Genomic DNA, 13326 nt, shown 5'->3' on the forward strand with positions numbered 1-13326 from the left:
TTTCCCTGGAAAAAATGTAAGGAAAGATAGAACAGAAGAAAGATTGTTATTATTAATTTTTTCCTAAGTAACACAACAACAGAATCACTAGACATTATTATGCAGTCAGTAGATTGTTGAGGTTGCATACTATACTCTTCATGACTTCTAGCTTAAGGTAACCCAGCTAACTGAGATTTTGTTTTTCTACTTGCCTTGGTTTTCACCCCTCATGGACCCTTTGCTTGACCCTTTGCTTCCTGTTCGTTAGTCTTTTTAATAAAATCCCTTTCCTGGAACAATCCGCACTGTGGTTCACCTCCCCCCATGACGCCCCTTCACAACAGATATAGATAAAGAGACGTGTAACTCATGCTTTAAAGCAGCTTTCAGAAGTCAGGCCCGCAGCTCATTGTCTCCATTCCATCTCCACTCCACCACAAAAGTACCACGCATACAAGTGACTACAAAAAAAATATATATTTTAATACACAATATCATAAGCACATGATTCATATTTCATTAAGCATCTTGACATATGCTGATACCCCTTTGGTTTCAATACAAAGTCCAGTAAATACAATATTGGTTCAGTTTCTGACATTTGGGGGGAAAAAAAGAAGAAAAACAGAATATTGCAAGTTAGTCCCACAAAACAAAGAAAGGCAACGTTAATTAAATCTGTCTTAGTCACTAAAGACAATCTGAAGGTATTGTGTTCTGGAGGAAATGAGATATATTCATATGCACTCTTCTGAGGTGTATAAAAGTTTTGTGTCATGAATATTAAAATATTAAAATCAACACTATTACTTTCTCCAATGAAGAACGCCAATGAAACAATCACAATCATGAAATATGTTAAAATATTTATAAATATAGATATATGCTAAAATATGCATTCGCATTATATCATTGTTTATAAGACACTTTTATGCAAAGCAACCTACATAGCTTACAATTTGACACGTTACGCATTAATGCATTTTATATTTTACTATAGCATTTAAACATTAGTACCAAACAGCAGAACCTCTCCTGGAACTTCAGCCAGCTATCCTGTGGTCATCACCAAATTGTCTAAGATGTACTATAACTGCTGCACTTATGGAGTAAACACTCAGTGGAAAAATAAACATTCAGCATGTGCGATTTGGCACTAATCTTTCAACCCTTAACAGTTAAAATGGAAGTGAGTTCAAATATATTCCTTATTTTAAACAATACTTTTCCAAAACTTACATACAACTTGTACATATTTTGCGCAAACTGTAAAAAAGCTTTCCACAGCTTTATCTTAATTAAAAACAAAGGAAAGGGAATTTAAAGGATTGTCTCCAGAAAGCAGGCTGGCTAATGAAGAAATGTTTTTTCACAATGACGCTGTGAAGACCTATTATAGGTATGAATGGACACTGACGCAGTCACAGTCATCGACAATAAAAACCAAAGGGCTTTTTATACTCTGGCTAACAGCATGTGGTAAACTGCAGTTTTTCCCAGTCCGGTCCTCGGTGACCCATGGACAGTCTTCGGCGGGAGCAAAAATGTGGACTGTCTAGCAGGGAGCTTGGAAGGAGCAAAAATGTGGACTGTCTAGCAGGGAGCTTGGAAGGAGCAAAAACATAGACCGACTGTGGGTCCCCTAGGACTGGATTGGGATTCTCTGGGGTAGAGTATCAGCACAGTTTGTAATGAACTTTTAAAATGTCCAGAATAAACAATAATTACTCATAATTTCATCAAAAAACCGTTACACTATGGCTCAGTGGAAAAGGGTAATTCACAAGAGTGAATGAATGCAATTCAATATAAAATGTATTTTATGTAATATCTGTTGAATACTGTTACTGTATTTTTTTTTTTTAATAAACGGAAATCAAAATTACAATCTATTGTCAGGTTAATGTACAAGTACGCCAGTGACATGTTACCTAACGCATCTACCGTAGCCAGCTAAGGTGAGAAAAATTGCAACATTACAAAGCAAAACAGACAGAAAAGGTAAGCTGCAAAACCTTAAAACATATGATACAATGACATTCATAACATACACTCTTCTTTAGGAAAAACAATGACAGTGTGCTAGAAATGGCCACGATGACTGTGTTCTTATTTCCCTGAATGTATTCAGTAATTCGGCAGTAACTGTATGGCACAATCACATTTTTTCCCTCGCTTTCCAGTATATACATTTCTTTTTTATTTCTGTCGGTGGTTTCCCTATTCTATATTGTGTGAAAAGTAAAGCAACATGCTTTGACATACTGTCATCCAGACAGGCGCTGTCTCAATGCCTCTTTCCACAGTCCCGAACAATATTTCCTCATTAACATCTAAATGTGTTCAGCTGAAAGGTATGATCAAACCACACAGTTCAAAAATGATTCGTTTTCTTGAATAAGCGATACAAAAATCCAGCAATCCAATAGATAAATAAATAAATAAATAAACGAACAGGCAGTAACACGGATTATCATAATTTGTCCTCATATTGGCCATCTGGCAAGTTTAATTAATTCCATTAAAAATAAATAGTTCAATAATGTCTAAGTATGCATGATTATCTCTTATTGTAAAACCGGACACTAGTGAAATAAAGGAGCTAATTATTTTTCATCTCCTCCCACACCATTACCTGTTTTTTTTAGGGTTGTTGAAGCAGTTAAAGTCATTTTCAGTTTTTGCTGCTGCTGCTGCTGGCTCCATAATGGCATTGTCAAGAAAGCAAAATAGACACCTCACCGGAGTCTATTTTTAACTGGGTTTAGATCTGCACACTGTCAACCTGCGCTCCACGAGAACCAAAGACAACAGCTGCGACAGGATTCCACTCTGCCAGTCTTTCATCCCAGCAGTTTATTGGAAGGATTATTAGTTTAGAAGGATTAGAATGAGAAAAACACGGCAAATAAAACTATTTATATTCACATCTCTATTAAGTCAAAATAAATTGTCAAAACGTAACTGGAAATCACCTTTTCACTTTGTCCTTCTCCATATTTCTGCCCTGAAAACTTCCATCCATCCATCCATCCATCCATCCATCCATCCATCTTCCAAGAGTAGTCCGCTTATCCTATTCAGGGTTGTGGGGGGTCTGGAGGTTTTCTCGGAGGCTATCCCAGAGGTTATCCCAGAGGCTACAGGCACAAGCCCTCAAAACTTAACTTACATATATATATATATATATATATATATATATATATATATATATATACAGTGGACATTTTCCTTAGTGGAAACTGAATGTATTTGAAGCCATGACAACATGATGTTGAAAAATAAAAATATAAAAAGGTCCATATACAGACGCTCCTCTACTTACGAATGAGATACGTTCCGAACAGCCGTTCGCAACTTGAAATGTTCGTAAGTCATTATTCATCATTTTAAGGGTATACGCAAGTACAAAGACCTAGGATGCTGGGAGTTCGCACGCTAAGCTGCTGCGCGGCGGGAGTAGCGGGCAGAAGTCATAGTAGGCGGAATTGCCGTGCAGAAAATGATGTTGCGGACAGGAAACGGGAGCCCAATGAACACAATTTGGACTTACAATCCTCTTCGTTCGTATGTCTGAAAGTTGCCATTTACAGTAGGCTGAAGGATCGTAAGTAGAGGAGCGTCTGTAATTATTATATAAGAAATGTTCTATCATGATTTTTTAAATGCCATTTCAATACAAAATAAAATCCCAGGCTCAGTCAGAGAACAGTAACAGTGTAACACCACAATTACGGGTCTGCGCACAACTACTGCCATTATCTTCGGTTTTTTTAAGGACTGAACACTTCTTCTAGTTCTTAGCTATTTCTACAGTCATTTGCAGCAGTGTTTCCCAATCAGGTCCTCGGGGACCCGCAGATGGTCCACATTTTTGCTGCCTCCCAGCTCCCTAAATTGTGGGCTGTCAGGCAGGGACCTGGGATGGATCAAAAACGTGGACCATCTGCGGATCCCTGAGGAGCAGATTGGGAAACACTGTCATACAGCACACACAAAAGAAATTGTGTGGGTTTTGATTACACAGATCCATCCATTTATTTATTTTGGTTAGATAAAAATGTCAGGTAACTAATCCTCTCTGGTATGTTTGGATACAGAATTTCTACGTGCCTCCAATGGCATCTCTCATGCAGAGTTTGAATCATTAATATGATTAATACAGTGAGGGGCCCATTTAGATCAAGACATAAAGCAACTTATATCAGAAACACTATATTTCAGTTATAGACAACAGATTTTTTTCAAGTGTTTCAAGTGTATTTGACAAAAGGCTTGATAACTGCCAACACTGATCACATTATTTATACACGATGCGCGGATGAAACAATTGACTGAATGTGACTGAACACGTATTAGTAAGATCTCCAGCTATGAATATCTGCTGTGAAGGTGATGCTTTATCTTTACTTTGCATTTTTAATATTCTTCTTGCATAGATTTTGTTTCTCTTGCCTCTCGTTGCTGTGTTATCGTGGATAGTACGAAACATTTTACTAAGACTCTCCGAATCACACGGGAATATTGTTTTATTGGATGAAAAGGGTTAGGGAGGGGGCAGACAATGCTATTTGGTGAGTATACCCTGTTTGTACCATAGCTGTAGTCCCTGCTTAGCGGGCTGAGGTGGGCTGGGGTGTTAATGGGCGTCTCTTACACCGCTGAGGACTGCTTGATGCTGTGAAAGCTGACCCGGGTGGGCGACGTGGGGATGGACATGGCGCGGGCCACTCGGGCCCGAATGGAGTGCTTGTCCTGCCAGCGGTGCCAGCGCTTCCGGACGGCCGACCGGACCTGCGGAGAGAGAGACGGGAAAGGGGGGCAGAGGAAGGCTGAGTGCCCGTCGCCGATTCGGGGGGTTGAAGCCCCCCATGGAGGAGCCAGCCGGTGAGGAAATCACACGGGAGCAGGGCCAGAGGCTCCTGAGCGTTCACCTCCAACTCAAAGCCATTCCCAGAAAACTCCTGCCAGAACCAGCAATAATTAATACCCTGGCTGGCCTTGTACTCTTGGGACCCCAGGCAGGACAGGAAAAGGTGGAATATTTTATTGCATGTATATATATATACAGACACACACACATATATATGACAAATAATATAGATCTTGAAACAGGGATGCTTAAGTAGAATGGATATAGAATGCCTTTGAAAATGTACAACCTAGAAACCCAGACAAAGTCAGGAACCACATGTAAACATCCCACACACACAGCAGCTACAGCATTCAAGCTACAAGCCATATATATCTACAGCAATTCTGATACAGGCATCTGTTTCTTATTATAAACTGCGCAAAACATAGCCATTCAGACTGACTAAATAGCATCATGAAAGCATCATTTTGGGGTTGAAGACACAGTTATTATTAAACGAGCCAATAAGATGCATAATTGCCTGAATAGTACATATGAAGAAAAGTACTTTTAAGCCTACAGTATGGTTTTAGTTTGTGCCTAGCTAGCTAAGACCAAATTACACTCTGAAGTATAAAGCTTTTCAGCAATGCTCTTCTGTGACTGATGTTCCTACTCCCAAGTGGGGCTGCTAATCTTAAGTAGAAAAAAAGTCATGGTTAGGAAGCCAGCTGCTGGCGGAACATTCTCCAAGCAGCTCTCCTGCCAAAAGATTCACAGATTTCCAACTAGTGACAATTTTCCAATAAGCTTTTTTGATAAAATTCTAAGTACCTAATCTATATGGAAAGGACATTTCGGTACTTCTAAAATGAAGGTACGAGCTAAGACAACCAGCCCATGGCGTTTATACAGGCATGTACCACCAAGAGAATCTTTGACACCGACATCTGTGTTGGTTTACAACAGTGTTTTCAAATCCATTCCTTGGGGACCCCCCAGACAGTCCACATTTTTGCCCTTTAGGGAGCTGAGAAGGAGCAAAAACACGGGCCGTCCAGGGTCCCTAAGGACCGGATTAGAAAACACTGGTCTGCAGAAATGTTCACAATAAATAAGGGCAATAATGGGCCCTTTCTCTACTCTCTGTTTACAAGACTATAAACCCTAACCCTAGGCAAAGTCACACGGAGCCTGGATCCTATCCCAAGCAGCCCAGGCACAAAGTTGGGGGACACCCTGGATGGGATTGCCAGTCCATAATAGACGCAGTCATACACTGCAGCCAATTTAGAGATGCCATTCAGTCTGGTCGCTTGTAAGGAGAGCCCACATGACACAGGAAAAGCATTAAACTAAACACACATATTACAGGAGGCATTCAAACCCCTAACCCTTGGGATGTGAGAAAACAAATTTACTGCCAACATACCCATTTCACCATTTTAATGTTCGTTATTAATTTTTATTTGTTTAAAATTCCATAAACGTACGTAACGTGGGCGAAGCACTGACGACGGCTGGAGTTGTACAAATCCCCACTGCTAAGTCTTGCAGAGACCTCTGCCAAGAATATGCTGTATAGTTCAAGCTGTAGTTCAGCAGCATTTGTGTTTGCAGCCTCTAGCCACTGTTTTGATGGATTCATATGCAATAGACCCTTTGAATTAGCCTCTCCCATGTCCTGCCCGCATTTCCCTTCCTGGACTTACACCACCAGCCAAACGTTCTCGCACACCACAGGTGTTTACTACTCTTCTGCTTATTTCACAAACTGCAGATTTTTTATTCTTGTTTACTACTGGAAACTTCAGTGACCAACTACAAATGAAAATACAAGTCAAATAAAAAAAGTTTCCTTGAAAACAGGGAAAGAGAATGTAACAGTGCATGTCTGACACCATATTAACTGACAGTGTGGTGATGGCAGAGTCACATTCTAAGCTGTCCTTTTAAATGAACTAGTTTACCGTTTCGTCCCATGACACAGAGCAGTATTTAATGTCCCTTATAGAAAGAATGCCTCAAATTTTTCTCTGCTGTTATCACTGCTAAAGGAGGTCACTTTGATTAATCAAAGATATGACATTTGCTTGCTAATAAAGGTACTCAGATGGTGAACATACTGTAAATGTATCTGTTAGAAATAATACTGAGCGTATTTTTAGTAAATGTTAAGGGAGAAAAACCTTTGACTGGAAGTGTAAGTCTGGACACATAATAGACTTTATTACAATAGACATAATAGTTTATTGGCAGATGATCACTGCAGTATTAATTACCATTAGTGGAATTATAAATTGTAGAGGCAAACAAACAATCTGTCAAAAAAACAAGGACATAATGCATAAATAAATATCCTTATTTTATGGTACAAACAGAATTCAGTAGTTATGCTTATATTTATAAAATTATTGATAGACAAACCTGACAAAGATTTCTAACACATAGCATAACCTTTTTAACCTGAATATTAATCTATGACTGCATTTGTTTTTTTGAAATTATTCAAAAATCTGGCGTACATCAGTAAGAGAACCGCACAACATTCCAGCTGCGTTGATTTAAATGCTCCTGTATAACTGGAGAAATATACTGCTGGTGTTTGTAGGAAAATCAGATTTAAAGAAGAACACTGGTTATTTGACCCTTTTATAATATAATGTGGAAGATGTGTACAAGGTGCTTTGGAAAATCCACAGCCGTGTCATTCATTTTAAAAAGAGTGACCCTTACTGTGATTAAGATAAAACCGTTTCCTATTTATATCTCAGAGGAGATAATACTCATCTCTTCTTGGGCACACTGCCCTGACACAAATGATTTTCACAATAAAAGAAGCATAAATTATTAGCCAGCTTATATAATTTTCCTACATCGCAATTCAGAAGTTTTTTTTTTTTTTTTTTTTAGCACAAAGGGCCGAGCACAAAGGGTGTGTTTACAATTACGGTCAGTAGATTTTTGTGAGAGAATGAGAGAGAGAGACAGACAGACAGACAGACACATAAAAACCTCATTACGCTCTAAAAGGGAGTAGATTTGGAGTGAGACATCGCAATGCTTACCTCACTGTTTAAGAAGCAGTAGAAGACTGATACAAAGAAGCCCTGAAGTTGGGAGAGGGAGGCAAAAAAGAGAAGATAATGATGTCGAAGACGGAATCATTAAAAACAAAACACACAGCAACGGAGAAACTGTAACCATTAATCATGATCTTCAATGTGATGCTTTTTATGGAATTCTAATACAATCTTTGTTTCGCTCCTTATGTCTGATCTTCTTCCATGACATTGTGTTAGCTGTCAGTAATGATAAGGAACATCCTCAGTGAAATATAGTAAACAAAGTTTTCCTACAATGTCATCCATCCATCAAGTCATCCATCCTAGAGTCCACCCCAGGCAGCATAGTGCACAAGGCTAGAGTACACCCGGAATGGGATGCCAGTTCTTCATTGTGCCATACGTTCGTGCATCAACCACTATTTGAAATATAATGTGGAGTTTAATTTTTTGGAAACCATCATTCTGCACTGGTTAGCTTGAATACTGGATTTTGGTTGAAATGCATTTTCTGTACATGTATTTACAAGAGCATAACTTTGGGTTAAGCATTGCGGGGTTGAAGTTTTCACCCATTTAAGGGGGTCCCGGGGGCTGATTATTTGGGGGGGGTTACAACCCTCCACAATTTACCCCATGTGTACAGTATATAAAATGCAATTAAACCATTCATTGTGGTATAGCCTAGTACTTTTATGAAGTGAAAATCGGGGCTACTGTGAAGTAACTTACCTGAAAAGATTCCAGAAATGAGTTGAAGTATATAAATACAATCTGCGAAATTTCATCCTCTCCAGGATTTACGAAGAACAACATGTAAGTAATGCCAAGGAGAGGCAGGAGGACCAACGTGGCTTTCACAGCTTTCCTATGGAGACACAAACATACACATCAACGGTTTGCTCCTAATTTACTGCTGGCATCAAAGGTGTGAAGAGCTGCTAAACTGCTTGTCCTGCTAAAACGACACCACACTTTTTCAAACACTGAATGGTAAGGGGTATCTTAAACAATGATATGTTTCGTGGCTGGTGGAGTCGATATTTCGCATATTAGCATTATCTCTCACAATGCATTATGGTTGTTGGCTTTTTCTGCATCACCTGTACTGTATCGTCTCGGATGTGGTGGAAGCTCTGAGCTTGGTCATGAGGATCCTCACAATGTTGAAAAGGAAAATGAAGTTGATCTGGGGAAGCGAGACACGAGGAACAAAGTCAGACATAGAGACGTGCATATATTGGGAAAGTGAACAATGGATTTCATTGAATGTCCACAAACACCACACACAGTGGACAGACAGAATACGAGTGTCAGGGTTCTTCAGTTCTAAAAGTCTGATGGGGAGTTCCAGGTATTTATCCTGTAGTGGGGTTGTCACCTTGAAAGTGGTCACTGACACGCCCTGCTGGTCACTTGGGGTGTGAAACCTTGGTTACACCTGAGCCGAAGTGTGAAGCCTTCACAGGTGGCTGCCCCTCACATTTAAATCGCCTGGAGAGGGATCTCAAGACGGTTATAGGTGGTTGATTATTGGTGTCTTAAGCCTCCACCTCTGTTCACTGATGCTCCTATCACCTGGATGCAGATGGCCTCCTTTACTCCTCTCTCAAACCACCTCTTCTCTGTCCAAAATGTGCACATTTGTATCCTCAGAGGAATGTCCCCCGTCCCGAACCTACAGAGACGAGGGTCAGGGTCTGTCCCTTTCTTGTCTGTCATCTCCCCATTTGGCCAGCAGGTGTCACTGGCCATCCCGTTCTTTTTTTGTTGTGTTCTGTAAGTTTGACACCCTTCTTTCTCCTTGTTCTCCTAGTATGTTCCCCTGCTCCCCAGGTCTACTCGTGGTCCATTTTGTTTCCAGTGTCATTCAAGTTCAGTTTCAGTAAACTTTTGGTTTCCAAGCCACTCCGTGGATTATTCCTGACCATCATTTTGTGACAATGAGTGAAAACGAAGAATTTCGCAGGTTCAATTGCTTGAGATAAATTCTTTGGTGTCACCTTAATCAACTCATTTTATTACAATTGTGACAGTGTGATAGTATCAACACTGTCCTGCTCCTCTATTACATAAACATAGAAGAGAAATGTCAGTGAGAACATTAGTATTGCTCATTGGCTAGTCGATTGAATGATAAGACTGTAATGAGTATAAGTTGGCAATTATGTTATTATTATTGAACAATGCATGATTGTTTGTTGTTTGTTGCTACTTACCAATCAAGGCTTGAGCTATTTGTGTTCATGAGAGCAAATGATCATCTCATTAGGGGCATGTGGCGGTAATGAGAGCCAATGTCCTAACTGATTACAATGCGGATTCTTTAACGACACAATTATTGAGTTATCAACGATATTGCATTTGGCTGCAGTCGGAGCTTTAAAGAGTTGAATGTGAATAATCACGTTTTGATTACTGACTATTTCGAATTTTAGAAGAATTTTGAGAGATGGTGTCACTGCACTGTTGATGATGGATCATATATGACATGTACATTAAATACAGGGTTTTATATACTTGGCATACATACTTTATACATTTAACACAAAACACTTTATACACAAAACACAAGATCTCACCAGCAATACCAAGATCATTGGACCTTGGTAAATGTAGTCTGTGTAAACGCCTGCCCTCTTTCCAAACCAGCACCTGAAATTACATGAAGAAACGGAAATTCACCGCATTTATCAGGGGCGGAAAAACTATTGGGGTTAAAGGGACCTAATTTACACAGTGACAGCATGCGATGTTGCATGTAATACAGGCTGGGCAAGGCTTTTGCTTTATTTAAATATTCAGTAGCACCAAATAAAGCAATGCTGGGAAAAGGGTAATGGATATTCCAAGAGTGAGACAGGCCCGTGGTGCCCACCTGCGATGGTGCTCTTCTACATGCTTTTTACTGCGTGCTGTCGTGCATTTTGGAGAGCGGGTTCCTCATCGTGATTTGCGATTATGGTGTCGGCAGACAGAAGAGTCTTTTTTATGACTCAGATACTGAAACTAGTGCTGATACTAGCAATGAGAAGTAAGGAGAACTTGAGGGGTTCTAACAGTAGACCCATTATTAGATACTTTAAATAAAATAATATAAAAAGCATACATGACACGTACTATATGGACAAAATAACTGGGACACCTGGCCATTACATCCACAGGAACATTTATGTCATCACATTCTAAATCCTCAGACATCAGTATGGAGCTGGCCCCCCCCTTCCAGCTATAACAGCGGCCGCTCTTCTGGGAAGGCTTTATGGAAAGATTATGGAGAGTGTCTGTGGGGATTTCTGCCCATTCATCCAGTAGAGCATTTGTGAGGTCAGGCACTGATGTTGGACGTGAAGGCCTGGCTCACAATCTCCGTTCTAGTTCATGCCAAAGGTGTTCAGTGGGGCTGAGGTCAGGACTCTGTGTGGGCCAGTCAAGTTCTTCTACACCAAACTCACTCAACCACGTCTTTATGGACCTTGCTTTGTGCAATGAGGCACAGTCATGTAAGACAGAAGAGGACCATCTCCAAACTGTTCCCACAAAGTTGGAAGCAAAATTGTCCAGAATGTCCGGGTATGCTGAAGCATTAAGAGTTCCCTTCACTAGCCCAGCCCCTGAACCCCCCCCCCCCATATCATTATCCCCCCTCCACAATACAGTCAGGTAGGTAACATTCTCCAGGCATCTGCCAAACCCAGACCACCAGACCGAGACTCAGACCACCAGACAGAGACTCAGACCACCAGACAGAGAAGCGTGATTCGTCACACCACAGAGTGTTTCCACTGCTCCAGAACGGCCCGTTCTTTCACAAATGATTGTAAATGATCAATGGCTGGGTGCCATTGAATACCTGTCGCATTGGGTCTGAATGAAACACCTGAATTCAGTGATTAAGGGCTGTGTCCCTGTACTTTTGTCCATATAGTGTAAAACAGTACTGTGCAATAGACTTAGTCAGAAAAGGTTTAAGGCTATTCATCTTTGGTCTCCAAACCTGGCCTCAGTCATTCCACGTATTCATTAAATTTCACCACCAGTTTGATTCATTAATTTAATTAATTAGTTAAATAACTCGATGAGGCATTTATTAGCCAAATAAGGTGGGTTAGTGTACACCTCAAAAATACATGGGTGTGTTGGATGGTTGCAGCAAATCCTGGGGTGACTCTGGGAGAGGTTTTAAAAAGGCTAAGTTAGCACATTTTGGCAAACATAATATCATGGTTCATCACTAACATGAAGATTACACCAACATTAAACATCATTTTCTTTGACTGTCTAAGACTTTTGCACAGTAATTTATCTTCCAACCACTTCTCCAGTGCAGGATTGCAGGTGTAGATATATGAATATAGATTGGTGTTACATAAGTGACGTTACATATGTATAACTGTATATACTATCATTTATGTAACACCAATCAACCACTAAACCAATTAAAAATGTTTGTGCTGTCTGTGAAGGTGAAATAAAGGTGATTCAGAAACCTCACGTGCAAAAAAAAATCACCCGGGATTAAATAACCTTTTAATGACTAGAGTAGAAATTTGATTGTGCACAGAAATGAAACTAATGGCTGTCAAACCTGCCAATTTCTCAGTTTCACAGTGAAAAGGAAGCAATTTAGAACAGAGAGGCTCAGCCATGTCAGGTACCGAGGGGACAGGAGATAATCAAAGGAATCAAAAGGACAGAAAGACTCACTTCTCATTATCATAATACAGCTTGCCGATGGCCCAGGCAAAGATAATTGGAAAGGGGATGCCTGAAAGCAACAAAAGGAGTCGTTATTTTCCTAACCAAAAGTTAGCCTGAAGAAAATGTACACATACTATATATCTGAACCTGAAACAAAAATCTGAATCATGGAAATATCATTACTCTACAATGATAATCCATAACAATATTAACACGAACACCTTTCACGTATATTGTGCGTCGGTCATGTATGGATAAAATGTTCGTTTAAGTGCATGCAACCGTTTTCACGGACAGCCAATCACCATTTCCGACTAGTATGAGATCGCATCAGCAAGAAAACGCTGCACTACCACTAGGGGCAGCGTTCAGCCTCATACTCACACCAGCCGATACATATGAACATCCACTTGCGCAGCTTATCTGTAGAGTAGGTGAGCACTATGGCCGTGTGAAGGTAGCAGCCCTCGCCAAACATCCAGAAGAAGTTGGTGACGTGGAAATAATTATACGCCGCCGTAACCAGCCGACACCAGATCTTAAAAAGGGGCGAAAAGGCGAGGTTTAAAAGGCTTATCTGGTACTGCTGTGCAGTAGGAGAGCTTATTTAATAAGGGCTATTCAAATCTGGACCTTGATTCCAAACCCAGGCCTTGTTTTCAGTCCTCCTAGGCAGTTAGTTTAATTATTACTGATTCTGATTGGCTGGAGACAACACACCCG

At 40.2% G+C, this 13326-nt stretch overlaps 1 protein-coding gene across 2 annotated transcripts in view; it reads right to left on the minus strand.

Annotated features, from left to right (window-relative positions):
* Positions 1 to 3193: 3193 nt before the first annotated feature.
* Positions 3194 to 13326, minus strand: part of LOC125718371 (corticotropin-releasing factor receptor 1-like) — a 58246-nt gene continuing 48113 nt past the window's right edge. Inside the window, exons 8-14 of one of the 2 annotated variants that reach the window (XM_048992193.1) lie at positions 12988 to 13141; positions 12610 to 12670; positions 10485 to 10557; positions 9006 to 9091; positions 8635 to 8770; positions 7906 to 7947; positions 3194 to 4776 (exon numbers count right to left, since the gene is read on the minus strand). In XM_048992193.1, coding sequence (XP_048848150.1) covers positions 4636 to 4776; positions 7906 to 7947; positions 8635 to 8770; positions 9006 to 9091; positions 10485 to 10557; positions 12610 to 12670; positions 12988 to 13141 — 693 coding nt within the window. In that variant the 3' untranslated portion in view covers positions 3194 to 4635. The remainder of the gene's footprint in view (positions 4777 to 7905; positions 7948 to 8634; positions 8771 to 9005; positions 9092 to 10484; positions 10558 to 12609; positions 12671 to 12987; positions 13142 to 13326) is intronic. The other variant, XR_007384821.1, reaches the window with a different exon arrangement.

The sequence above is a fragment of the Brienomyrus brachyistius genome, chromosome 22 (assembly GCF_023856365.1).
Source record: "Brienomyrus brachyistius isolate T26 chromosome 22, BBRACH_0.4, whole genome shotgun sequence".
NCBI lineage: Eukaryota > Metazoa > Chordata > Actinopteri > Osteoglossiformes > Mormyridae > Brienomyrus > Brienomyrus brachyistius.